At 42.1% G+C, this 27,807-nt stretch overlaps 1 protein-coding gene across 2 annotated transcripts; it reads left to right on the forward strand.

The window, feature by feature from the left end:
* zgc:158766 (uncharacterized protein LOC100009641 homolog) lies at positions 1 to 27,682 on the forward strand. Of its 2 annotated transcripts, XM_034127724.1 has the most exons (24): positions 1 to 196; positions 8,289 to 8,486; positions 9,477 to 10,698; positions 14,892 to 15,095; positions 15,988 to 16,111; positions 16,516 to 16,609; positions 17,117 to 17,200; positions 17,386 to 17,502; positions 17,747 to 17,845; positions 18,214 to 18,356; positions 18,464 to 18,602; positions 18,717 to 18,839; positions 18,928 to 19,092; positions 19,321 to 20,186; positions 20,666 to 20,915; positions 21,228 to 21,317; positions 22,072 to 22,296; positions 22,509 to 22,679; positions 22,771 to 22,948; positions 23,030 to 23,146; positions 23,507 to 23,785; positions 24,805 to 25,043; positions 26,080 to 26,148; positions 27,522 to 27,646. In XM_034127724.1, exons 1-23 carry the CDS (start codon positions 128 to 130, stop codon positions 26,122 to 26,124), a joined length of 5,241 nt encoding a protein of 1,746 aa, XP_033983615.1. In that variant the 5' UTR covers positions 1 to 127; the 3' UTR covers positions 26,125 to 26,148; positions 27,522 to 27,646. The 2 variants fall into 2 exon arrangements, with proteins under 2 accessions (XP_033983615.1, XP_033983616.1); XM_034127725.1 differs by lacking the exon at positions 26,080 to 26,148 and having other exon boundaries at positions 2 to 196; positions 27,522 to 27,682.
* The last annotated feature ends 125 nt before the right edge of the window (positions 27,683 to 27,807 follow it).

Here is a 27,807-nt window from a genome sequence, read left to right on the forward strand (position 1 = left end):
GACCTGTTGATATCACTGCAATGACCTACAGCACTTACACAGAGGATTGTACACTGGTGGATCCTGGCGCTTGGAATTGATGTCACTTGTTTATTTATTGAAGTTTGGCACTTTGTCTGGTGCCTAAATGCTGTCACTGGGCAAAATGCACTCCAGAGCAAAGTCTCGGAGTTGTGACAACTACCTGAGTATTAAGGTATGAACTTTAAATATGTCTTCTTTGAAGTTTTACTAAGACCTTTTCAGGTTTTCCTTTGGGTCTGTTTTTGTATGTTTTCACTCATCTGTGTTGAGTGCAAACCTGGCTTCAGTTGTTGACTGTGGACGATTTTGTTGTTCTTTTGACTAAACATTGAGGCAGATATCTATTTAGACATTCATAAAGTGAGAGAGGAATGAGCAGCATGTTTGTAGTTATTGGTATATTTTCACATCCCTTCACTTTCATTTAGTGTTTATATTATGCCTTTGTTTTCTTGTGTGTGTCATTATGGTAACTCAGTGTGGCACAGTGTGTACATGGTTGTATTTCAGCAACATTTTGTCTACTGATGTCAGATGTCTGTTTGTAATACTCGGTGTTCACTTTGAAGGGCATGAGAGAATTCCTCATCTATGGCCCTTCAATGTGTTCTAAACCTGTTTGATGACAAGTACAAAGTGACTGTGGCAAATCACTATGTGGTTAAAGACAAATTAGGTGGACAGACTTTATAGGGCGCTAAACACATACATTCACTCATAAATACCCCTTACTTAAAACCTTAAAAGTATTTCTTCAGAAAACGTAGACATCCACATATTTCTGCTGTGTGCCATCATCAGCAAGGGTGGGCTCTCATCTTTAAACAAAAAGAAAGAAAGTAGAAGGACGAAAACAACATTTGAACAATGTGTTATTTATCATAGCTGGGGTCAGTAAAATACAGAAGTTTGTCCTTTCTGATAAGTCGTTTTCCTTTATCATCCTTTTTTGTTTTGGAATGCACTCGTGCTATATTTACCCTACAGAGGTATCAACAGACTTTGTTAGTCTCCTTTGTCTCTCCTGTCACTGCTCATCACCGCTCTGATTGGTGGAAGGACCTCCATTCACTTTTTGTCTTCTTGTTGTTGGGTTTTCCTTTATGCAAGGCCTAATCGTGTGTGTGTGTGTGTGTGTGTGTGTGTGTGTGTGTGTGTGTGTGTGTGTGTGTGTGTGTGTGTGTGTGTGTGTGTGTGTGTGTGTGTGTGTGTGTGTGTGTGTGTGTGTGTGTGTGTGTGTGTGTGTGTGTGTGTGTGTGTGTGTGTGTGTGTGTGTGTGTGTGTGTGTGTGTGTGTGTGTGTGTGTGTGTGTGTGTGTGTGTGTGTGTGTGTGTGTGTGTGTGTGTGGTGTGGGTGTGTGTGTGTGTGTGTTGTGTGTGTGTGTGTTGTGTGTGTGTGTGTGTGTGTGGTGTGTGTGTTTTTCCGTGTTTTTCCCCGTTCCCCTCCTCTCTCGGGTCTGTCCGTGCTGCCTCGACCCCTTTCCTGCCCCTGTTGTTTCCCTCCTGTCTGCCCCCGTCCTTCGTTTCCTCCCTCTCCTCCCGTCCTTCTGCTCCCCTCGTGGCCTTTGTTCCGTTTTTTCCTTTCCCCCGCCCGCTTCATTTTTTGTTCTTTTAAGAATTCTCTTGCTGCTTTTTTTAGTGCACCACTTTTAAAAGGACACTGCTTAAAAAATATACAGGTCTTACACTTTACAACATTTCCAATAGGCTGGTGATTAACATTAGCATCACAAGCAAGACAAAGGAATTTAAATGTTATTTACGGAATTAAAAATAGTGACTTAAGCTATGGGTGGGCTAGTTTATCACCTCCAGACTTCCATTATTGTTGATCTCGCTGTCACCTCACGGACCCAGCTGTGTTTGGCACACAATCAGTGTGGGCCTCTCGGGTTAAAGTTTATCTGCTGAGATAACATTATAAAGTTTACGTTTACGTTTAAGTGGCTACAACGCCATTCTAATATTATGCCTCTTTCCACTGAAGATAGTGCTATCTAGTGTTCATACAATGATTGTGTCTTTGTGTAATATGTATCCGGTATTTGCGTTCAAGCACAAATCAGTTTTTTGTTATACTAAGATATGTTAGCTGAGCCGCTGTCAAATGCACTTGTTTAAAAGCTGAATTTAGATAAAAGATCTGCAAACTGCACCAAATAAATTCAATGTAATTCATATTTAAAGGGGACCTATTATGCAAAATCCACTTTTTCATGTCTTTTATAGACAAACATGCGTCCCCTCTGTGTAAAGAGATTCTGAAAGTTTCAGGAAAGAAGATTCTCTCACTTTTTGTCCTGATCCATTTATATAAAAACCTGTCTGAAAATGAGCTGATCAGATTTTGGGCACTTTATGATGTCATAACGATTTTTTGGCTTGTGTAACCATTAGCCAATAACCAACCAAGGTAACACCCGCCCACCTTATCACCTGAATCTCCTCCTAGAGCACCATTGTGTTCTTTTTAACCAAATATCTCTCAGAGGGGCGTGGGGAGTGGCTCCTTATTTTCATCTAAAGTAAAAGACCCAGAATCAGCTCTTTTGAAACTGGGCTGAAACAGAGGGGATTATGGGATGCTACAATGCAGGATCTGTTTGGTGTTTGGAGCCAAACACTTCAGAGACATGTTTTGTATATATCTGAGACCTATAATATATTGATGAAAAACACTATAATAGGGGACCTTTAATGTAAGACATTGTCTTAGCATTCATAATTATTTGTTACAACTAAAATGTAATTATTAGTGCATTGCTCAGATCTTTGTATCCTTTATATCCTTGCCTCTCCTCTCCTCTTCTCATAAGATAGCATTTCTGTTGGTATGGATCAAAAGCTGAATCAAACTGCAGCTTCAATGGTGAGGTCCCTGTAGACTCTTTTGTTGGCGTCCTGGCACCTGGCAGCGGGGCAGGTCTGAGCAACCTGTGGCCTTTGTCATCCCGCTGCCTTTGAGGCTGTTAGCAGGTTGGTTAGTGAGCGGTCTGTATGGGGGCTCCAGGCTCTCCTGTTACACTCCCCTGGTGGCTTCATGCTCCACTGGAGGCCTGGTAGGCAGCGCCTTTTGTGTCCCTGACCCACTAAATGTGTCAGTGACCACCTCTCGCTCACTCTCTCTGTCTCTGTAGGTCTCTCGCTTCTTCTTTCTCTGCGATGCACTTCTGCTCTGTTTCTTTCTCTCTAACTTGATGTTTTCCTCTTCCTCTTTGCAGTCTAATGAATGCTTTTCAAAGGAGATGTATGTTTAGAGTTACCAGCTATTACAATAAAACATTTGCCCATGGAATATTTCATGTTTTTATATAATAAAACTGAAGTGGCTTACCAACTTTTGCAGTATTTGTTCCGACCACAAGTTAATATTAAAGAGAATCAAACTTGTATGTTTTTACTGTTTTATTGACAGACAAAACCCCCATCATGAGATTGCTCTACCAGCTCTGTGCAACTTCTGAGCAGCTGGTTTGCTGACGTGACGTTAAGTCCCACCTGGAGTTGAAGCCATTAATTACCACCTCAGTGTTCCATCCCAGGCGGATGCTTACAAAGACCAGGCATCAGAAAGGGTGGGACTTCCCAATGTGTTCCTGTCCTGGCTGAGGGTCTAAGGCTAGACATACACAACCATACACACTGCATTCCTCTGTGGCTCAGAGCGGATGGGAAGCTTAGCTTTGGTGGCTAAGCTCAGTCGTTCTGCTGAGACACGCAGATATGTCTCCAACTAGCCAGGTGACACTTTTTTGGAAAGCTCTAAATGCTTCCTGAAAATGTTAAGCAATATATGTTGTTCTTACATATGAGATTACCTTCAGGGTGATGCTGTAATGAATATTTGCCATTCCTCTGAATGTAAAAATTGCTTCTATTGTTCGGATAGGTGCAGTTTTTGTGTCCATATTAAAGCACTGGATTACATGGACAGCCACTCCTGTGAAACAGGTTTAATAGCATTTGATTGATCATTGAGGTCAAGTCTCTGCTATGTTAAGAAATTGTTCTTCAAAACACTACCTCTGTCACTACCACTGTTTTTTTTCTGCCTTGGAAACCTGAAGAGAAACCTGCTGGCGTGACCTAACTATGTAGGCTTTCCTCCTATTGTTAGCTTTCCTCCAATAAAAACACATGTTATTCTTTTCCTCCCGGGTGCAACAGTGACTAATGCCCAGAGACATTTTTGTCTTGCTAAAAGCAGGCCGACTGCTAATGGAGATGGGCGTTTTGTTTCAGGGCACCAAACACTGTACAGCACATACCACTTAGAGAGGCGGAGTGCACAATGAGCGCCTTGTAGTAGAGTCGTGGCATGTGTACCAATGCACTGAACTGTACTCACTCTCCTCTAATTGATGGTGCTGAGTTGCTTAGATCAATAGGGCAGATCCTACAAAGGGTGAAACATGGGCTGCCTGACAAGTTTAATTCACCAGAGCACGGGCGATCTCTAGATTTCTATGCATCCCCTTTTTTTTAACGCACTTTTTTTGTCATGTAAATGCAGCCTTGACATTCAAGCGAAAGTTAGGGGCTACATCCTCAACCCCCACGTTCTTCAGTAGCTTACACAGTTGTCATAGTGTGGGACTTTCCCTGGCATTGCTATCTATCTGTGCGGTTATCGTTGGAGGCAGATGTCTCTATTCCACTGTTGTGTTCCATTCGGGAAGGACAGATAGCCAGGGCATGTTTGGCCTTGGCTCCCACTGCTGAGAGGAAGGTCACAGCCTGAACCGTGAACACAACTACAAGACCAGGTCGACCTCACGCAGGACTGCTCTATTCCCAAATGACCCATCTCATGGTGGTGGTGGCCCGGGTTACGTAAGGGTCAGAAAAGTCAGCGATGACACAGTTGTTATTAGTAGAAATCATTGCACCATCCCGACTGCAACTGGAGTCCAGTCGGTACTTTCCAGTTCTGCTGTTTGTGATCGCTGACAGTGACGTCACTCCCACCAGGTGTTTCCCCTCTCTACGATGGAAAGGCCATCATGGCGGACATTTCCTGTCATGTTCAAACTTCCTGACTGTCTGGCTAAGTGGGATCATGCAACTGTATGTTTATCTGGTTGAATCCATCTACAGTAAGCAGAAGTCTTGTTATTGTCGGGCAATATTTGTATTATATTTGGCTCAATAATTATTGAGTGGATTGCTCTGAGATATGGTACCGATATTCATGGGACATAAAGGTTTAATCCAGGAGAACATTTGTTATATCCTAACTTTTCCCTTTAAGTCCATTAGAAGATGGACATTGCTGGCTTTCAAGGAATTTCTTTGCAGCTAGAGCTAGACTTTTGTAACTATCCATCTGCCTGAGCTGCTTTGTTTATTGCTAATAACATGCCAACCTGCAGTGACATACTTGGTAAGCATTACACCAGCTTAACATCAGCATGTTAGCATTGTCATTGTGAGTCTGTTTGTTGTTAGCATTGAGCACAGCTCTTAGTCCTCTTAGATTAACTTGTTTTGCTCTAAACAGAATGTGTGTTCTTTTCTGCCTTTTCTTTTCTTTTTGAATCTTGTAAAATGCTGCATACTAATTCACACTACTTAAAATCCTTACAATGAAAACCTATGAAAGCCATAACCTGTGATGATGTAGACTTTGTTTTGCTTTAAAGTGGACCTATCATGCTATATTTAAATGATATATTGTAGGGCCATACCTATATAAGGTATATTTATACATTTCTGTTTTCAAAATACCAAACAGATCATGCATTTTAGCCATGCCTCATTTCGCTCTATGTGTTGTTTGCTGTCTACGTGTCTGATTCTGCTGACCACGCCCCCCTGCAGGAGAGGGGAGACGTGCTCTGATCAGCTGCTGGGCTGTCAGAAGAGGGGGAGAAAAAGATATCTCCGTCCTCCGTGTTTTATTATATAGAGTCGTTATTCATTTGTTTTAAAGCTCAATAAATAACAAAGAAGCTTTGACCGGCACTTTTCTAATTTTGTCCGGAAGATTTGACGGGGAGGGATTGCATTGCAGCGGGAGCAAACGCTTGCCTCGGGGAGGGAGAAAAAAAGCCACAGCGGAGAATAAACAGAAGGGTAACCATGGTAACTATGGGGGGGAAGTCTTCTTTGCTGCTTTTGTGGCAGACTACAGCGCCACTTAAAGGCCTGGCATATGTACTACAGCGTCTCCAGCGCTTTCGAGCGGCAATGGCCGGCCGTGGCCCAACCCCACATTCCCCTGATAGGTGGAGAGTTGGCCCAATAGCCGTAGCGCCACCGTCCTGACGTCAGGAAAGTGTTCAAATCTGTTTTTATCAGATCCGTTGCAGCCCCTTTTTTAGAGATTTGGGTATGGAGGAAAATAGAGAGGGTTGTGTTTTTCTGACACTTGTGGCGCATTTCCACTACACGGCCTCGCTCGGCCTCGCTCGGTATGGCTAGGCCTCGTTAGGACTGACTCACTTTATGGCGCATTTCCATTACAGTTTAGGTGCTGGGGTAGTATCTATAGTAACGCAGTGTAGGCGGAGCGTTAAACAAGTACAAACCACAGACTGCCTGTGTCATGGCGAATACAGTCGCTGCTTTATTTATGTCTGTATAGGCCGTTGTTGTGAGTGTGGACGATCGGAGAATATACTGCGTTAGCTTAGCCAATCTCCATTTAGAAAACACACATTTTAAAAGGTTTTTCGCCTGCCGTCTGTCTGCAGACTTGTCAAAGCATTAATTCATGGTTTTTACTAACCGGTATCAGTATGTTGTTACTTCGGCATCATTTTGAAACGTGTATTACAATGAAATCACGGTCAAATATGTTCATCTTGTTGTAGTTGTAGCCCCCTTGCCAGCGATTCTCTCTCTAGTTTAGCATACTCAGCCCGACTCAGCCTGGTTGTTCCTGGCCCTAGAACCACGATTTTATGGGGCCAGAAAAACTGTGAATTAGGACCCGCCGGCCGGTACTAGCCCAAGTGGAAACGCAACCAAAGACGGGCCACTGACGTCACAGCTCTCTTAAACAGGGCTCCGCGCTGCAGTGGAAACGCGCCATTAGTGAGTTCCCTGGAACACCGGGGACCAGAGATGGGGTCGTTACTAAAAAAAAGTAATATATTACATATTATATATTACTTTAAAAAAAAGTAATATATTACACTACTTCGTTACTCTCTACATAAAGTAACTCGTTACTTTACTCGTTACTTTACTCGTTACTTTACTCGTTACTTTACTCGTTACTTTACTCGCAGGGCCGGCCAGCCCCTCCCTACAGGCAGATCACGCAGACTGCTAAAGTTTCAAATGTTCTCTTTAGTTCAGTTTCCATTGTCGCATAAGACTGATCCAGATAGCTCTGACTATGGCTGTCCTCTGTCTCCTGCTATCTGTATTTTGCGCAGTATATCTCTGAACGATGCGATGGTGATTCCACTGTGCAAATGGGCAACATTACCTCTACTATGAAGGATGCTACAAGCCTGTCCATCTCTGCTTTGGTTACCGGTCCTCCAAATTCTAATTTGTGCTGCTTCGGAGTCGGCGGCGGCGCACTCACAACATCCTCACTCTGGGTTCGGGGGTCCTTAGCTATTAGCTTCACCTCAGCATGTGTTCTTTGCAGGTGTTTGTTGAGGTTTGACGTGGTGTTTGCAGCAGTGGATAACAGCTTCTGGCCTGGACACAGTTTGCACCTCACCGTCACATTCCTGTCTATTCTTCGGACGAACTCAAAATAATGGGCATACCTCCACCCCTCGAAAGTTATCGCTGACTCTGCCATGTTTATGCAGCACTGCACGTGGAGATGTGGACGCGCAAGTCGCGCAGATTACGTACATATAAACCTGCGGCGGAAACCCCTCTTGTCTGTCAGTGTGATTATGACTGATTTTATAAAAGTAACGAAGTAACGCGTGTCGGGGCAATGTTAGTAACTGTAGTGTGATTACTGAATTATAAAAGTAACGCGTTACACTACTCCGTTACCGACAAAAGTAATATTATTACAGTAACGCGTTACACCCAACTCTGCCGGGGACACATATTCATGTATAAAAGACGTACAAAAGTGCATTTTGCATGATAGGTCCCCTTTAAGGGATCAAAAGCCGAAAAGGTTGGGAGCCACCGGTCTACACTCCCATGTCCATGTTGCATATGTTTTATTGTTTAGCCATGTCTAAGTGGCTTTTAGACTTATTTTTACCGTGAGATATTTAGCAAAAACGTTATCTGTTTTAAGATATCCAACATAAAACAGTTCTTTGTCTTCCTCTTCAGGACACTGAGTCTTTGGACAGCTGTATCCAGAGCACCTTGTCGGCCCTTTACCGCCCCTTCAGCTCCACCGCGGCCACCGTCCTGTGGCAGCTCTTCAGTGTGGTGGAAAGGCAGTACAGAGGAGACGGCCTCCGCTGCCTCATTGACTTCTTGCTTCCTGCCAAGAGGATCCTTCAGATCATCCAACAAGAAACCTGTGTGAGTTATTCATCACTGTGGAAGCTGAGGATACATTGATTTGACATTCTGTGATTTATTTCCAAAATCATTTTGATTAACAATATAGTAGTCATTTTTTCCAGGATCCTTTTTGGCCTCATTCTGAAATAAAATATGAAGAAACTGCACACAAGAGAAAAAATAAATAAAAACCCTCCTTAACTATCCATATCTCCTTTCCTAAACACTTTGACCAAACCAAACATTGAATAATAAACATCATGATAGATAAGCCACTAAAGTGATGAGACAAAAATGTTTGTGACAAAAGAATGTGAGAACAGTGCTGCTGAGTGTGAATATCTGTGCTGAGTGGGAAGGGGGAGCATCAGACTGAGACAGAGTTCATTGTTCCGAAAACAAGATGAAAAGCTGCCATCTTTCTCTGAATAGGGAAACAGAGGCAAACTGTTGTCTGTTTGAGAGGCTGCCATGGACTCTTGGGTCCAAGGTGAAATCCAATATTCTCGCTCACAAGCTTTGATTGCTGTGGGTTAGGCTTCTACAACCGAAGCACGGACACTTTATTCCTATGCATTCATCTGAGCTGTGATTACACTCTGACGATAGCCATAGTTTGACCCAAACATAGCCCCTGAGAACAGCTTACTATGCATGAGAGTCTTTGTATTGAAGGCAATATGAGAGGCTTCAGAGGAAGATCACATCCTCAAACAAACCCTTCAAGCACAGCATCTTTGCTTTTAGAGCCTGTTTCTTATTCTGTCACAGAAAAAAATATTGTGTTCTGCTTGCTGCGAAACCAGGCCTGATCAGACAGGTTTTCCTCTTTAGTCGAGTGATTGCCGTCAGTGATTCATCCTGTGTGTCCCGTGAAAACATCTCGCCACTCCATTAAAGTTAAACATGTGTTTGAACACAGCTTTGCAGATGTCAGTCGTACCACAGCTGAGCAATGACACACTTTTATGAGAGTGGGTATTGACAGATTTCTCTCTTTTCTCTCAGGTGAGGTTCAGAGGATTGCTGTTCTATCATGAGGGGTGGCCTCTCTGCATCCACGAGAAAGTCGTCTTGCAGCTTGCCCCCCTGCACAAAGTTCGACTAAAGCAAGGAGACTTCTACTTACAGATTGTTCCTTTAGGCCGTAAGACTGCAAAGCTTGTGATAAAATGTCTGTCGGTCACTGGGCAGGCAATTACAGATGTCCCCATCGCAGAGAGCATGTATGGCAGCGTCTTCACAGCTGAGTTCTTGCAGAATGTAACACGGGACCGAAACCTGCACCCACTACAGAACTGTCTGCTCACCACTGGTACAGCTGTGTTCAGGACGCCGTGGAAGAACGTGGTCAACCCTCTGTTTGTCAGCAGCACGGCAGACGCCATCATGCAGGCGCGCTGCAGCAGAGGTGGCTTCCGTGGTCACCTGAGCACCTGCAGCACCAGCGGGTCCACGGGCACTCTGGACAGCCACCGCAGCTCCAGAGAGTCACTGCACTCTCAGGGAGCTGACTCGATCTTCTCTGAGCCAAACTCCCCACACAGACCCCTCATGGACCCTAGCGGTGGGAGCCACAGTGACAGTGCTCCGGACGCTGCTACACCCATCATTAAAATGGAAAGACCCACTGAAGAGTGTGGGATAGGGAGCGAGGATAGCGCTGGGCGGGCCTCCAAGATGCTGTCTTTTAGCACGGACCTCAGTAACCCAGGCCCTCGCCGTCGCCTCCCAAGGGACTCCGTTCAATTTGAGAGCAGAAGACTTTTCCGGAAATCTTACATGGAGGCCCTGCAGAACCCCATGAGTCTCGGGTCCAGCTCTGAATCCATACTGGAGGAAAGCTCAGAGCACAGTGCTTGCTTAAGAGAGAGTCCAGTGACACCAGGCAGCAGCCCAGACCCCCGGACCTCCTCCAGAGAACACTTATCTCGGAGGTTGGGCAGCCGGAGCTGGCTCGGTGGAGATGACTCCAGGCCCAGCACACCTTTACTTTACTTACAGAGGGGGCTGAGGAGCGCAGAGAGACGAGCAGAAAGACGCTCAAAGTCGCTGGAGAGGACTAACAAGGCTGGACAGGTTAAAGGCCACAGAGAGCGATCCTCCTCTGGGGGCTCAGGTACCACCACTCCTAAAAAGCTGATGAATGGCTACGCTCTTCGTTTTGGGAAGCTGGACCTTGAGGCAGCTTTGCCTGGTTCTGAGAGGAGAAGCAGCAAAGACGACTCAGGTATGTGATGCTGTCAAATAAATCACACTTAAGTTACTGTAACATTTGACATGCACATACCTTTTCTGTTGGCTTTACCGTCAATGGAAAGTTCCAAAGAAGATTTACTAAGTACAGTTTTGGGACACACTACCATATGTATGTTACTCAAAATGGGAGTAAGGGAACAGTTTATAATAACATTAATAGTAGTTTGCTGATATAACTTCATTTACCAAACTACATTTTGAATGCAGGACATGTTTGGTTTATTTTGAGTCAATCCCATATACACCTGCTGCCATAAAAGCTCACTAGATCAAAGAGTAAAGCTTTTTTTAAATTACAGTACTCTGCTTTTTGAGATTGTTTAGGATTTTTTCCAACAAAGAAAAAATATACAATTATGACACATTTGTAAAAGGTTCACATCCCAGTTTAAATGAGGGTTAAATATATCAAATTGATTTGGTTGTATGCTTTCTGAAGAACTCAAAACGTATTCAGGATTGTATTCAGTTTTGTTTTCTACAAGAGCGGTTGAATTTTAATTATAGTCCATGACTCATTTCTCCCTTATCAAATAATATAACCTAAGGGCGCGAAAACCAAGTTTCACTCTTAATAGTCAAATAATGGCGGTTCCTCACCAGAGTGAGTACTCGTGCCCTGCAGCAGCAGCGGTTACATCAGAACGTCAGGTGGCTGCAGTTGGAGTTGAGACAGCTTTTAACCTAAAGCGTTAACGCTGTCATTGGTGACAGATAGCTTTTCAAAGCCCACTCTGTGTAGTCTTTGGCACGTTCAGGGTACAGGTATGGCCCTACCCTGGAAACAAAACTTCAGAACCTCACCACCCTGTGTTTTCTTTACCACTGTCAGTCTGTTTTTGTTGTGTTGGTTCATACAGGGTAGCTCAGGAAAGGGGCGATGTGAGAATACCACCCAGGGAATTCAGTTGTTTTTAGAAAACACAGATTCTTCCGTGAATTGAAATGTGAGGTTAAAACTGGCTGAATTTATTTAAATCTTTGAATCCGTACCCTGAACAATGCCAGAGCATAGCTAAGGTTGTACTTAGAAGTATTGTTGAAGTAGAGGTGATTACTTGTTTGTTCTTTTTAAGTCTGTGAAATACCCTCCATGCAGCAAAAATACAGTAGTTAAATGACATTGGTGTTGCGTTCCTGAGATTACCTCAGAGGGGATTGTATTTCAGCTGTTGCAAAGCAGGTTTCCCACAACGACATTTGAAAGGCAACAAAGGATCCTGTAAACCCTGTAAACCAACCACAGGGACCCCAGCATCCCACAATGAGATGACCCTACAGTGTTATTGGGGCTGGGGGCTGCACTGATCCCAGATGGGTTCTCTCATTTACAAAAGTTTCTTTGTAAATCAATCAGCCACTGGGGATCCACAAGAAAAAAAAAGCCTTTCAATCCATGCCTGTGTCTTGCTCTGAGTCACAGCACTCTGAATAAAATACTCCTGAAGGGGTTGAATTACTCATGATATGAGCGAGCAAACTGCAATATCTAAACACATCCTCTGTGATTTATGTGATCAGTTACTCAAAGGTCCATCCACCAGTGCACATTTAGCCTCTTTACGGCTTTCCAATGTGTCCAGCAGACTACACAAAATACAGACTTTCACACAGGAGGCTTTACTCTACATTTGCCACTTCCTCTGAAAACAAAGCAATTTAGGAAACATGCAGCAAACACAGGCCTGGCCACACAGTCGCACAGGAAATGCACCGACTGTTTGAAGACAATAGAGGCTGAGCTGGGAGGTTTACTGTCACAGAGCAGAGCAGGACAATACAAGAGGCCTGAAACGGTTTAAAAACACACAACAGGTATCCATCAGAGACTGATATTTACAGATCTAACTGTAGAGTTGGCTGCACAATGGCTTATCAAGGTTTTATTATTTTTTCCAAGCCTATTAGTTCTTTCATGGTTTGAAATGACATCTATAATTTATGACTGCGGCTCTAGGGATGGGAATGTCTGCTGGTCAGCGGGTTAGACCACCGCTTTGAGCCAGACTGAAATATCTTAAAGGTCCCATGTCATGGCCATTTCTACTGATCATAATTCCATTGTTGAGGTCTACTAGAATAGATTGACATTGTTCAATGTTCCAAACTCACATTGGTTTTCTCATACAGCATCTCTGTATAATATGTGTATTCACTCTCTGTCCTAAACGCCTTGTTGGAGCTCCTGCCCCCCCCCTCCCCCCCTCCCTATGAGCCCACTGTGCTCTGATGTGTGTTTATGTGTTACAATGGCGTTTGTTAGCAACCAGAAAATGACACCAGTAATGACAAACAGATGAGAATGCTGCGTGGGGTCTGGGTGCCGTGTTGGCGGGACGTTGCGGGGCTCGCTGCTCCGCCCTTTGAGACTCGAGGAGCCGACAGTGTGAGCTGTATTACTGGTGTCGTGTCCTGGTTGCTGCGAGACAGCGAGGCAACACGAAACTCAGCATGAACTCAGCCTGAGCACACACACGTGAGTGTGTGGCGAACTGTGAGTGGAGATCCACGCAGCTGCGGCTGAGAAAAGATAAGGTTGAGTGTGCCGGCGAAACTCCGCGGAGTATCGCGGTTGAGAAAATATACGGCTGAGTGTGTGTGTGTGTGTGTGTGTGTGTGTGTGTGTGTGTGTGTGTGTGTGTGTGTGTGTGAGGAGCTCCACGGATTGGTCCATTTGGACCTGGGCATGGTCACGTCACTGTACCCAGGAAGAAAAAGAAAAATCTCCAACGAGGCGTTCTGGGGCAGCATAGACAGGTATTTTCTGTGTTAGAGTTTTACTCGCTACAGGGTGTACTTTGAGGGTTTGTGACTCTGCAGACCGTTTACATGCAGAAAAAGCTACATAACACAAGGGGACGGGTAATAACCGGAAAAGCATGACATGGGACCTTTAACAACTAATATTGTATGTAATCTCTTTTAATGCACAAATGAAGGGCACTGGCATGAATGTCCTATAGTCTAAGATTACATGTGACAAATATAATTGATAAGTAAAAAGCTCAAGCATGATACGATGCTAAACTGTATGATGGTGAACCCAGTAAACATTACCCCTGCTTAACATCAGCATGTTAGCATTCTGGTATTAGCCTTTAGCTCAAAGCATTCCTGTGTCTAATTAAAGCCTAACATAGCCACAGACATGGCTTTAAACAGTCTTATTATATGGTATTTTAAATGTTCTCATAAAATATAAGTGTTAACATTTGTTACAGCCTGGTTTCCTGGGTGGCAGACAAGAGTAAACATGATGGTAACATCGATGTATTTATTACAAATGAGTTGTAATAATGAAGAGTTAAAGTCTGTGACATCAGTAGGGTGAGCTGCATTGGTTTTATATTTTAAAAGCAAAGGAAAACCCAACAAAAAAGCCACAACTCTGGGATGTGTGGATAGATAGCATCTAGGTGCTATATTCACACCAGGCTCAAGTGTGTGCAGCAAATATGGCAACCAAAACAGATGAGCTGTCACACTTTGTACTACAAATCAAATACTCTGAGTTGAGTTTCCTCAGTTTTAAAACTAGGGCTGCATGTAATGCTTATTTTTGTTTTCAAATATAATCCCACTGCTTTCTTTTGCAAACGATTAATAGTTTATTTTAAAGATTTCCAAAAATATTGGGAAGAATACAAGCTTACAATTTAGTCTAGTCTAAAGTGGCATAATTTGCCTTGTTAAAGTGTTAAAACCAGAGAATTTAAGCTTGGGAAATGACAACACATTTGTTGTCCATTATTGTTCTGTCAATCATCTTACAGAAAGTGAAGTATTCAGTGGTTAAACAGCTATACTGAGTTTTCTGCTTCAGAAATAGGTTCAAGCCTATAAACTGTGTCAGGAGTAGCATTCCCATAAACAGAGCCTCCAGGTTTGGAAGATGAGGACGTGAAGATAAGAGAGTCTATTACCGCCATGAGTACTCATGAGTCAGGCCGACTAAACACCTGGTCTCCATGATGACTCAAAGTGAACTCACTACTACAGCACCTACCTCACCTATAATAAACACTTGTTTTGTGAGGAGTTACGATTACTACTGAGGTGAAAGGAAGCTTCTAATTTATATTGATTGCACTGCATTTTTGTGCAGTTGCGGCTTAGTAAGTATCACTTTGACAATGTGCCAACTATTTATATGTTTTTCTACAGGACAGCGTAATGACACCATCAGCACTGACAGCAGGCGGCACAGGCATAGTGGAGAAGAGTCGCACAGTCCTAAAGCAGCCAATGGGACGACGCTCAAGAGGCCTTCAGCATCAGGCTTTTCCTTTGAGAGTTTTTCGGCCCTCCCTAAACTGGTGTCAGAGCTAAACCAAGAGCTGCTCACATCGGGTGCTGTGATCCTGCCAGGTAGGGGACAAGTGATGTGGGCATTGCTGACATAAGCTGCTTTCAATTTGACCTAATAGCTTGTCTTACAGGTATCTGGCAAACTCATTAAATAGTCCTGTACTGTATCATATTTCACTCACATTGAGAGCAGAACATAGTGCCCCAGTAGTTTACATTGTAGGGCGGGCGGCCCATGTACTAAGGCTTAGTCTTTGTCACAGTAGCCATGGGTTTGAGCACAATCTTTGGCCATTGTTGTCATCCCTTCTTGCTCCCCCTTTCCTGTCTCTCTCCAGCTGTATGTATAATAAAGGAAAAAGCCCCCAAATAATAATCTTTAAAGAGCTTCAGAAAACTGTTGAGAAAATAATGTGTTTTAATTCTTAGTTTCTGATCTAATGTTTTATCCATTTCAGTTAATATCACAACTAAACAACACATGTGCAATGCTTATTAAAGCCTTACCCTATTGTAAAAAGAATTATACCATGATATATCATGTGTCCAACATGTTTTCTCCATTGCTGGAAATGAAGAACAGGACTTAACAGAGGATACCGTGTCAAGACATTATCTTAATTTAGTTTATGAACCGTTGTGGTAATTTTGAGTTTTGAATATACTACTGGTTTATCTCTAGATAATATTGCACTGTGTAAGGTCTGTCGTGAAAGGATGATATACAAAACTGGGTATTCCCCTCTCCAGTCATTGTTTTTTGTCACTTCAGTTTTGATTTAACAGATATTATAGAAACTTTTAAATACTTTTTGCATTGGTATCTGATCCCCCTACATAGAGGAGGACATTGTGATCATACTGAGCTGCTCAAGCTCAAACACTCCTGACATAGAAAATGAAGTTGACATGTGAGTAGTCAGTGACCCCCTTCTGGCCTTCTCTCTTCCAGGAAACCGAGATCGCAGTGGGAGGGCCGTGCTGCAGGTGTGCACCAGAGCTCAGGTGTGGGCAGGTGAGAGTTGCACGGTCAGTGACCTCACCTGTTTACTGGGCTACTACTACTCCACGCTGCGGTAAGTCATACACTCTGGGTTTGTTTTGTCTGAGTTAAGAATAACTTTCACAGCTGTGTCTTAGCCCTGAGGTTAACATGAGTGCTGGCCCTTAAAGACTGCATTAACACATTTAGCCTTTTGCTTCAAACTGCAGCTGTCTTTGATAACTTATAAATGAATGAAAAAGTCAGAATTTGTATATGGGGTAAGGTCAGTAAAGGTCTTTAAGTAAGGTCTTTCTAGTAGAGAATATTAGATAAATGTTATTGAAGTTGTTAGACTCTCCAAATCCATCTTAAAATGTGATATTATCGTCTTCTTTTATCAGGTTTCCCTCAATTGATTTCTTTCAAATGATGGTATTTCATGCAGTCAAGTGTTTGATTAAAGACAGTGCACTGACAGTAATGCTTTGGTTTCAGGAAAGAAAGGCGTGATCAAGGCTTAACTGTTGTGATAGACAGCAGGAGGCAGCAGTCTGTTCCAGCTCTGTTGTCATCTCTGTCTGAATTGCAGGTGAGCCCGCAGTGGAAAATATGTAATTACACACACCCAGAGAGTGTTCAGACCCTGCTAAATCTCTGTTGTCTTCTTGGCCGGCTCTCTCACAGTTATTACACTATGACGTTCCTTACACACTTCTTATTGTTCTAGCTCTCAGTCTGTTTCACAGTCTCTTGTTTGCTTTTTTGAAGTGACACTCCTTCAAATGTGTAAGTACTGCAGTTGCAAGACATTTTTCTGAAAAAGTCTGCCCTCAGGGCTCTTGTGGGGAAGCCTGTACTTACTTGTCTGTTTTTAACCGCACACTGGGAGCGGGCTGGCTGCAGCCGTCTTACAAGAGACATATCATGTTATGGTGATGAGTTTTCATACTGATGTCAGGATCATAATTCTTTAAACCGCAACACGTGCGTCATAAATCATTTTTACTACGCATTCTGTATCTACATGTACAGTATTATAATTTATTTTCTGTATTTTAAGTCACTTTGTCATTAATTTGGCATGTTTTCTTTTCAGGCGTTAGCACCCAATGCACTTTACACTGTTCTCTTCCTGGTGGACAAGGAGACAGCCAAACCTGAGAGAGACATGGATGTACAGGTGAATTACCCTTTTTTATCAGATGGATGATGGGTGTTTAACCTGCTTGAATGCTAGATTTAAGGACATTTCATAAGGGATTTGCAATCTTTTCAATTAGATTTAGATGTGATGTATTCCCATGTAATGTTTTGTTGTAGTCTGTGCTGACACAGACATGTGTTTGTTTTCTTTTCTTGCAACAGACTGAAACACTGTCGTCTCTGAAAGCCCTGCAGAAGCACATCGATCAAACCCAGCTCACACGAGAGCTAGAGGGCCACTTCCACTACGACCACAAGCACTGGATCCACTTCAGACAGGTGGGTGTGACGGGCGCGGCTGGGAGTTGTAAACATATTTGTAAACTTGCTTAATAGGTTGGCTAGGGTGGGGATACCTTTGCAAAAATATGTTTTTGTTTGAGTTGGATCCTAGTTGTTATTAACCACATGTATTATATATTACATGTTTTGTCAAAGTTATGTAGTTAATAAATTGCCTTTGTCCTTTACATTTGCTAGTGCTAATATTCTCACTATGTCACTTTCTCTCGCTGTTTCACAGAAAATCGACCCATTTGCCAGCAGTTGTAGCGCGGCCATCTCCTCTCTTCAGGAGTCCATCAGCACCCTGAGCAACAGCGGCAACCTGAAGACCTCTGAGGTCAGAAACCAGCTCCTGCAGGCGGTCTGGCCTTCTGACCATCGTCTGACACACAATAGCTCTTTGCTGTTTCACCTTAACCGAAAACAGTTCAGGAGTTTGCTTAATGAGTACCTTTCATGATCTTTGTGCTGTTGAGGTCACTAACAGCATTTCCCAAAACAGACTAAAATCAATCATTTCAAATACACATTTGGCATAAACATTTCACAAATATGCAACATACATTTTTATATTCAAACATCAATCAGAATACTTGAAATACAAAACAAATATCATAATGTAGTCAAAGTTATCAACTGGGGAAGTGTCATGGTGATATTTATTAGTTAACATTTTAACCTTTATTTGTTATATGTTTATTTCAGGAGGTGTCTGAGGTGATGGAACAGCAGAAGACTCTCATGAAGCGTGTACTCGATGACACCCGTCTAAACAGACTGCGCTTAGAAGGAGGAACTGTCCTCGCACGCATCAGGAAGGACGAGGCCTCTGAGAATGAAAACTACAGGTACTGAAGGAAGAGAGTGTTAACCACATGTGTTAACATGAATAAAACCTGTGGTGACGATTAAATAAACTTCTTATAACTTCTTATTGTTTTCTTTGTTTATTTAGAGATGCTGTAGACATGTTGAATGCACTGTACAACCAAGTAGATGAAGAAGTCCATAAGCTCGTGATCCTCTCCAACAAGTCTCAGAAACAGTTAGAGAGCCTGCTGGAGGTGCGCACTTTTGAGGAGCAAACACAACAGGTGAGCTTCACGCTTGTCCTTGTCATCATTGTGCTGCAGATTTTCTGATGCTTCTCATTTCTCTTGACAAAAATAGAATACTCATTAAAAAAAAAACCCGCCCTCTCTTTCCAGATTAAACTCTGGTTCAGTGTAGAGGGAGAGAAGCAGCTCACGCCTTTGGAATCAATCACTCTGTCTGTGGCCAAAGTGAAGGAGATGAGAGAGAGCTTGGAACAGTTTCTGGAGGAGTCAGTGGTAAATATGGCCTCAAAACATATTCTTATGTGTAATCGTTTGAAGACAACTAGTGCTTTATTGATCTGTGTTGTCCTTATCCTGACAGCACCAGCAGAGGCACGGCCTGCAGCTGGTCAAAGACTCTCCGGAGTCTCTTCCAGGTTCAGCTCTCCTTGACTTCAAACAACATCTGGGCTCCATCCTAAGCAGAGTGGAGAAGAGGAAGACCCAGCTAGACATCCTAACCAACCTGTATGACTTCTATGACTCTGTAAGTATTCAAAACTAATGTAAAATGTCACAGCAAAAAGCATATTCTTATTATACAGAGATAAAAGCCTGGGGTAGGATCAAGAATACACTTTCATCCAGGGTACTTTCCAATGAGTACTATATAAATGAATCATAATCCAGAAGTATTTTTCATATTTCTTTCTGGATTACCTATACTTTGTATCCAACTAGATCTTTGTATCATCTTTCTTTCTTCAATGTGCAGGCAAACCAGTGGATCGAGCACTGCCAGGATTATTTCCATCAGCTGAATCTGGACACTACAGGTGCCGGACTTTCGCCATCTGTGAAAAAGATCCTGCAGGATTACTACACCGAGGCATCCAAGTTCTCCACGGACAACTTCGGCATCCTGAACGACATGGTGCTCTCCCTGGAGAGTCCTCAGCAGCTGCAGCAGTGGACCTCCGTGTGGCACAAGTGCCAGCAGACCAAACAGCAGTTAGAAGAGACTTTGGCCCGGGCCATGACTCCATCCCCAAACACCACGGCTGTTGACATAGCGGCTTCTTTAAAGACTCCAGAAAGCCATATTTCCACTACAGATCATCATGGAGTGAAAGCATGTGTTCTTTTCCCTGTTTCACCATTAACTTTTGAGGACATCAAGCCCCACTCTGCTGGGCCTTTCTCCAAGAGCCCAACCAGTTCAATCTCCTCCTCACATTTCACATTCTCCCCCGACCCAGACAGCAAACTAAGGCAGAGTCCGTCCTTGTTTGACGACACAGACAGCGACTGCACCATCGACTCGACAATATCCTGCCACTCAGAGCCCGTCTACTCCGGGACGTCCCGCCTCCGCAAGCAGCCCATGAAGAAGATCATGAAGAAGACGATGAGCTATGAGCTGACCCAGAGGGACAGCGGTCATCACTCGGACGTCAGCCACATTCACGGCTACACTGGTGTGTACATAAAGGGTTTGGAGGTGGCTAATAACGTGTGTGCAGAGAAGAAGCTGCAGAGACCCGACGTGATGAGCCCCGCTTTAGGACGCAGCCGCAGCATGTCCACGCCCTCCAGGATCAACAACGGAGGCACTGAGGGAGAGGGCAAGAAACAGAGCAGGTGAGGAAGTGAACCAAAGATATTAAACATAAACTGGAATATTACTTTACATGTTGTATTATACAAGTGTTTATATGTAGAGAGCATGGACAAAAACCACAAAAACAGAACAAACAATATGACATTTCTAACAAACTTAGCTGTAAAACTGCAGTTCAATTTCTTTGGGAAGTTCTTTCCAGTGCAACAAAAACTTTCTGTGTAGATTCCCAGACAAATATGGTTTAATTATTGTTAAAGGAACCCTAAAATATTCCAATTTATTTGTATATTATAAAATAATTCTGATGAAATACGCAAATCCTTATTTGAAATGCTGAAATACAAAGAAGAATTGTGTTTTTGATTTATAAAAGGATTACTTAAATCATCAACATTGTTGTAAATGTTTGTGTTGATTACCTAATGTTGTATATGTACCAATGCACAGTAAATATCCTAAATACTCTTACACCCTATCATGTCTTTCTGTCCACCAGTAAAGTGCAGCACATCATGGACGAGATGATCACCACGGAGCGGGAGTACGTCCGCTCTCTCAACTACATCATTGAGCACTATTTCCCCGAGATGGAGCGCCTGGACTTGCCCCAGGACTTGAGGGGGAAGCGCAGCATCATTTTCGGGAACGTGGAGAAATTGTGGGACTTCCACAGTCGGTACTTCCTGAAGGAGCTGGAGTCCTGCGCCCACTCCCCACTGTCCATCAGCAGCTGCTTTCAAAGACACGTGAGTCCAGACAGTCAGTCGTATTGCCCTGAAGCAGCCCGGTGACAGCCTAAAAACATCAGTCAGGTCTAAGTGATCGTAATGATGTGTTGACCTGTAGTCCCTGACGTTTTTAAAAACAACTTAAGTTATTGTTTTCAGCGTATTCAGGTTTTCACTGTACAGTTCTATTATTGTTTGTATCCCCATTTAGTCCATCAGCAGCATAATGAACCCATACAATAACTGTCTCCTTGGAGCTGACTCATTATGGTGTTTGGCATGCTGAAATGCATACTTCTTACTGTTGTAACATGTTAATCTTGTGTGCAGGAGGATCAGTTTGGAATGTATGCTCTGTACAGCAAGAATAAGCCTCAGTCCGACGCTCTGCTCAGCAGCCATGGGAACGAATTCTTTAAGGTGCGTCTGGAAACTCTGCTTACATTCCTCAAACAGAGGCAGGTCAAAAGTCCATGATGTTTACGTGAAGCACTAAATAAATGGATCCCAACAAATATTTAATATTAATATATACCTTGACATGGTTCATATTGGATTTCAGCTTTTCACAAGACAGTATATTGGTATCAGATTATTTAAATTATAGTACAGAAATGCCCAGAAATACGTTTGAGTTTGACAAAAAATGTTCTCAGCTCAAGATCTTACCTCCTTGTTGTTTTCAATTTGTTTAATGACATCAGTGGATGGAGCATTTGAGTTAATTTCGACAGTGTTAACATGTCATAGTAAAGTCTAACAGAAAGCACCTAAACATAGATTTTTTAAAGTAAAAATTGTAACACATTTTATATTTCTTTTTATCTCTTCTTATCTTAACTTCATATCACAATTTTGTATTGATCATGTTTATGGGATTCTTATATAAAGGTTTGTTTGTGGGATGTGTTGATGATGAAGCTGATGAATATATTTTGTTGGATTTTTAAATGTAGAAATATTAAAAACAATAGCAATATAGACTTTGGCCTAAAATGTTTCGTATTGGTCATGTCTAATAACTTTTAACACAGGTACTAAACAAGAAGAAACAATAATTGACCTTCAGTTTGCACATGTTTGAACATTTGCATAAGTAGCCCATACTAAAAACAACAGTTCGTAGTAAGAGCAGTGAAACCACGATGATAATCCTGAGTGCTTCTCCCTCCAGAACATGCAGATGGAGCTCGAGGACAAGATGGACCTGGCCTCCTACCTGCTGAAGCCCATCCAGAGGATGAGTAAATACGCTCTGCTGCTGAAAGACCTGATCAAGGAGTGCAGTCAGTCCCAGGAGCAGGAACTGAGCGACCTCCGCACCGCAGAGGAGATGGTCAAGTTTCAGCTTCGCCATGGCAACGACCTGCTGGCCATGGATGCCATTCGTGGTTGTGATGTAAGTAGAAATGCATGTGCTGCTATGAAGGATATGTTGATGTCAGCATAAAGAGCCAAACACTACTTAAGTTTATTATAAGACACTTTGACAAGAACTATTTTTAAATTGGAGGTCATCTTGTTATGCACGCAGCACAGTGAGGTCAGCCTCCCACCAGGATCTGTATTGTTCCTCTCTGACGCATGTTATCGGCCCTGTTTCCTCTCCAGGTGAACCTGAAAGAGCAGGGTCAACTCCGCTGCCAGGACGAGTTCATAGTCTGGTGTGGACGGAGGAAATACCTCCGCCACGTCTTCTTGTTTGAAGACCTTATCCTCTTCAGCAAGACCAAGAAGATCGAAGGAGGATATGACTTCTACATCTATAAACAGTCTTTCAAAGTAAGAGTTTATTTTGGTTCTGTTGGCAGTTTCTTCTGCTTGTCCAATAACAAAACATTTAACAGTGTTTTTTCTATTCTTTTCTTTTTAGACAGCAGAGATAGGTATGACTGAAAATGTTGGCGACAGCGGCCTACGCTTTGAGATTTGGTTCCGTCGGAGGAAGTCCCAGGACACGTTCATCCTGCAGGCCAGCTCTGCAGAGGTCAAGGCTGTGTGGACCGCCATCATAGGGAAGATCCTGTGGAGGCAGGCGCTCAGGAACAGAGGTGTGTGTAACTGTAATTATCATCTTTATCCCACGGAACACAAAGATGTGGTCACTAAAGTATTTAACTTCTCGATTGTAGAGTTGCGCATGCAGGAGATGGTTTCCATGGGGATTGGAAGCAAGCCTTTTATGGACATCAAGCCAAGTGATGCAGCTATCAGCGACAGAGCCATCGACTATTTCATGAAGGGGTCAGGTGAGCTTGAAAACGGGTTGTCTTTTCTCTCAATCTTCAGTTTGTTGCACCTATGATTCACCCTGTAAACATGTAGATAGAAAACCACATATAATTGTCTCTTGCTTCCAAGTATTTTAATGCGGGTAGTATTATGAGAGTTCACAAACCAGATGTAATCTAATCCATACTGATTTGAATTCATTACCACCGCAGTACATCATTTTACATTACTCTTCTTTCACGGCTCACCAGAGATGCTGTAAAAAACGTATTCATCCCGTAATTACCCTCATTAACAACCACAGGAATGTTCATAGATTCTCATCACTTGTCATCACCCCTATGATCTCACAGCTCCCTCTCTGTCTCCACCAACAGAGCCCAGGACCAGGGCCTCCATCGCGGTGTCTTCGTTTGAACACGCCACTTCCTTCAAGAGACCTCACTCCACCATCTCCAACAGCAGCACCTCCTCCTCCAGCAGCCAGTCGTCCTCCTCCCTGCTGGGCCCGCTCAACCTCCATCTCTACTCCTCACCCTCTCACCCGCACACACACCCACACCTGGTGACCAGCGTTCCCTCCTTTGCCCAGTGGCCCTACGACTGCATAGAGGAAGACGAGCTGGAGCAGGACAGCGGGAGCCAGCCCTCCATGAGTGAGTGGGAACCAATAGGAATCATTGTTTTCTGTTAAGACAAAAAAAACATCAGGAAATGTATCTATGTTTCTTTCTTATACAGAAACATTCTGGGTGCAAACATACACAAAGAGGGCTTTCAATACTACATTTCTGCTTTCTCCTGCTTTTCAGTTTTTACCCCTGAAAGTATTCTTTGAGCTGTTAATTTAACACCAACCTAATTTAATTAAAACTGCTCAGTATCGTCTCACAGTAGAAAATGCAATAACTCTTGATGTGTGAGGACATAAACTCTGGGTAAAACAGTGTAAGCCGATCTGATCATAAAACCTTTTTAAGGACTCTTCAACCCACACACGGCCTATAAAAGGTATTTATGTGTTCAGGTTTAACTGTCTTACAGCACTGAATCAAAGTAGAGCTATCTTTAACTAAAAAAAGACTCTTTTAAGTTCAAATGAACAGATCTCTTCAAAGTGATTTAAGGTTATTTACAAATACACAATAGTTATTTGCACAAGTATTCACCCAGTCAGTCTGTTTTTACCGTATGTAACAAATAGCTTCACAGAGAAACATAAAAGAGAAAGTAAGCACAAAACAAAAAGCTATATAAAAAACAGATATATAAACTCTATCTGTAAGATGTGTACAGGGGATTACTGCCTGCCGGTGTCTTCTTTGCTGCTACCACTAGGAGTTGCCAAAGTCTAAACATTTTGAATACTGCACACAAGAGCTTCAATGGAACATGTTTTCTCTCAGTGATTGTGCTGTTATGTTAAATGTTTGTTGTTTGATTTTCACATATTGTGTCTTGATATTTGTCTATGTTGATGTTACACATGGAGCTGCTGTGTGCAAGTCACATTTCAGACTTGATCTGACCATTAAAGTATTATCGTATCGTATCGTATCGTATATAAAAGCCAACTCACTGACCTTCTTTAAACTCTCACCTCAGTAAGAAATGTTTTTGTTGCGTTATCCACTACTGCAGTATTAATGTATTTCCTCCGTGTGTTTGTGTGCAGTCACTGAGAGCTCAGAGACATCGTCCCAGTGTCCCTCCAGTGACAGTGTGACCGGGCTGAGCACCCTCACCATCCCTGAGCACCCCAGCCTCAGCATGGACTCCTTCAACAACAACAACAACAACAACGAGACTCCCCCTTTCCTGTGCTCCTCCAGCCCTCCTTCCTCCATCGCCTCTCCTTCCATATTCCAGAAAGAGGATGACCTCCAACCCCAGGGCACCAAGTTCATCACAGCAGTGAGTGTTTGATTATCATCATCATCATCATCATCATCTATCATGTGGTTTCCTGCGAGTGCATTTTGTAAAGTACAGAATTAGATCAAGCGTAGCTGCGGTGACACCCATTTATATTTGGTGTCTCAATGTTAAGTGATGTATTTTAAGATTAAGCCTACCTTTTATATAGATATATGAACACTTCACCCCACAACATCTGTTTGCATTTGTCTACTATTCAATTCAGCGTGTGAAAAACGTAAGTGGGTTCAGGGACAGTAGGAGAACTTAAATTGTTCAGTTGTTTTAAAAGAGATGTAATCTTCTTGATTGTACCTTAAACTCTTTCAATGTAAGCCATAGCCTACTATATTTTTTACTTATTGATTTTTTGATTATTTTCACGTTGAACCTTCATCTCTTATTATGGAAAGGTCCGCCCAAACTGTACGTTATATCCACTGGTTCAGGGAAAAAGCATTTGAGTCAAATACTGCACTTTGTAACTTAGAAAGAATAAATGATAATTAAAAACATTTTAGCATCATGTTGATTATTCGCCTAAAGAAGCCATAAGCCAGTATTTTAAACTCTGTTTATAACCTTTATTTTGCTATGATGGTCAAATCAAAAAATCTTTGATGACGTTGAGCCTGCACTGATATCTGTTCATACAAAGAGGTTTATCATTCATTTCTCCCACTTTCTGTGTAAGCTTTAAACCAGACCTGTAATCAAATATGTAACTCTGAACATAAATGTGCACATTTTGCAGCTACAAAAGTCTGGTTATTATTATTCTCCTTCATTCACACATTCATCTGAATGGGGACCTTTTATTCTGATATACTGTTTTCATAAACGGCTATTTATCTTAAAATTGAACTACGCAAGACGAGACTGACTGGCAGATTGTAACCGATGTTGGAGAAATTTAAATTTAAATTAATGGGTATATTTTGGTTTAGATTTTAGACTCAAGAACTTAATTGGTAGTGGAATATTTGAAGCGTTAGTTTCACTCACCACCTTTTTGCTGTTCTGTTTTTACCAGAGCACGACCTCTCATATAGCAGTAGGCCTCTCCACTGTGGTCTGACTCAGAGCCGAGGGGTTTAGCTCAGTAAGTAACCGGTGTCACCAGAGCGGACATCTGTGTTCCCTCACAGCCTCATTAACAACTGTGAGGAACCCGCCCGCTACTAATCTGTGTGAAAACATGCTTCTGCTGCATGTGTTGTGCTGCATGGCAGTGTGTCCTGAGGGTCAGAGGGATCCCCCCCGATGGGGGGTTTGTTTTGGAAACTCCTGCCTCTTTCTCATCCTCTCTTTTCCTTCTGCATCCGTTTGACATGATGGTGACATTTGTGTTGAGAGTTTTATGTTTGTTTGAACACACGCATGCTCGGTTACCTTTTTGTTTTGGGGCTTTGGAATGCATTCATGCTTTTTTTGTTTTTATGTACATAATTTGTTATTATAATTTGTTTCTAATGTTAAGCTTTTATTGTATTTAATTCCAAAACAGACACTATACAGTAAAATAATTAATACATCAAATATTACAATGCAAATATCACCAGCACAACCTGGAGTTTGTATGAAATGCCTGAACAGCATTATCTGTAATTATTTTAAGAGAATTAATGTGGAATAAATACATAAATACATGTAAAATAGTGTTGCCTTTTGTTGTAGGATTTATGTCAATAAGACCCTCAAAATCTAAATGTATTATTTTATTATACCCCATATTTATATATTGCTTTAAATGTATGATCAACTTAACATGTAGGATCCAAAAGTAGACCTAAATACAGACGTACGTATGGGACTCTTAACAATGTTGACGTTAAAAAAACAGCCGTGTTTGCTTCTTTTCATGTTTTGGAAAGGTTAAAGCATTTATTTATTTATTTTTGATGCATTAAGATATGCTTCAACTAAAAAAAATCCCTGCTGCATATTTTACATGTGTTACTTTTTAATAAACATTGTGCTCCATTCACTGGTCAAAGTAATTAGTCAGTGTCATTTCCTCTCGTCATGAAAACCTTAGCTTAAAGTCATATCAATGTTGTTGAATTAAACATTTTAAATAAATAGGAATAAACTAATTTAAATAGTATTATTGTTATTTTTTGGAATGTTGTATCAAGTAAAATCTTTGAGCAAAGTAGTATGTGTTTTGAAAAAGGTTTAGGTTTTTTTTTGTAATGCATTTAGATATGCTTCTGCTCCATACCGTGGTGTGGTCATTTGTCAACGTCATTTAAATTGTAAATAGCACGGTAATCTATTCATAAACATTTCAGTTTAAAGTCATATCAATGTTATGGACTCAAACTGTTTAAACAAGTAGGAAAAACCTTAAATGAATATTATAATGTGTTCTTAATCGTGCATGTTGTCTCAAGTAAAATCGTTCAGAGTGCATCATGTGTAGACTAAATGTTTTTCTAAATGTGTTTTCTTGTGTTTTCCTTTTCTCTGTAGCTGTGAAGTCTTCAGACTGAATACTTCTGACGTCTCAGCGGTTTATCAGGACATAGAGATGGAGACGAGAGGAGTCCAGCTTCAAAGCACTACGCCTTTAATGGATGAAGCTCAACTATTTTATGACATTTCATTGTAATTCTCTGTATATTGGATATTTTGACACATAGTATACAATACCATGATGGTACTTCTGTGGTCTGTACATTTGTTTTAAAAAGACTAGTTAAGAATCAATGTTTATATTGTAGATGAGTTTTTTTATGTGTTTTACAAAAAAAATAGC

This window comes from Trematomus bernacchii, unplaced genomic scaffold (assembly GCF_902827165.1).
Source record: "Trematomus bernacchii unplaced genomic scaffold, fTreBer1.1, whole genome shotgun sequence".
NCBI lineage: Eukaryota > Metazoa > Chordata > Actinopteri > Perciformes > Nototheniidae > Trematomus > Trematomus bernacchii.

Excerpts from the sequence above, each read along its gene's own strand:
- zgc:158766 (XM_034127724.1), top strand. The coding sequence starts at position 128 with ATGCTGTCACTGGGCAAAATGCACTCCAGAGCAAAGTCTCGGAGTTGT. Across the intron at positions 23,147-23,506 it reads CTATTTCATGAAGGGGTCAG|AGCCCAGGACCAGGGCCTCC; the intron begins GTGAGCTTGAAA and ends CTCCACCAACAG. Across the intron at positions 25,044-26,079 it reads GCACCAAGTTCATCACAGCA|AGCACGACCTCTCATATAGC; the intron begins GTGAGTGTTTGA and ends TGTTTTTACCAG.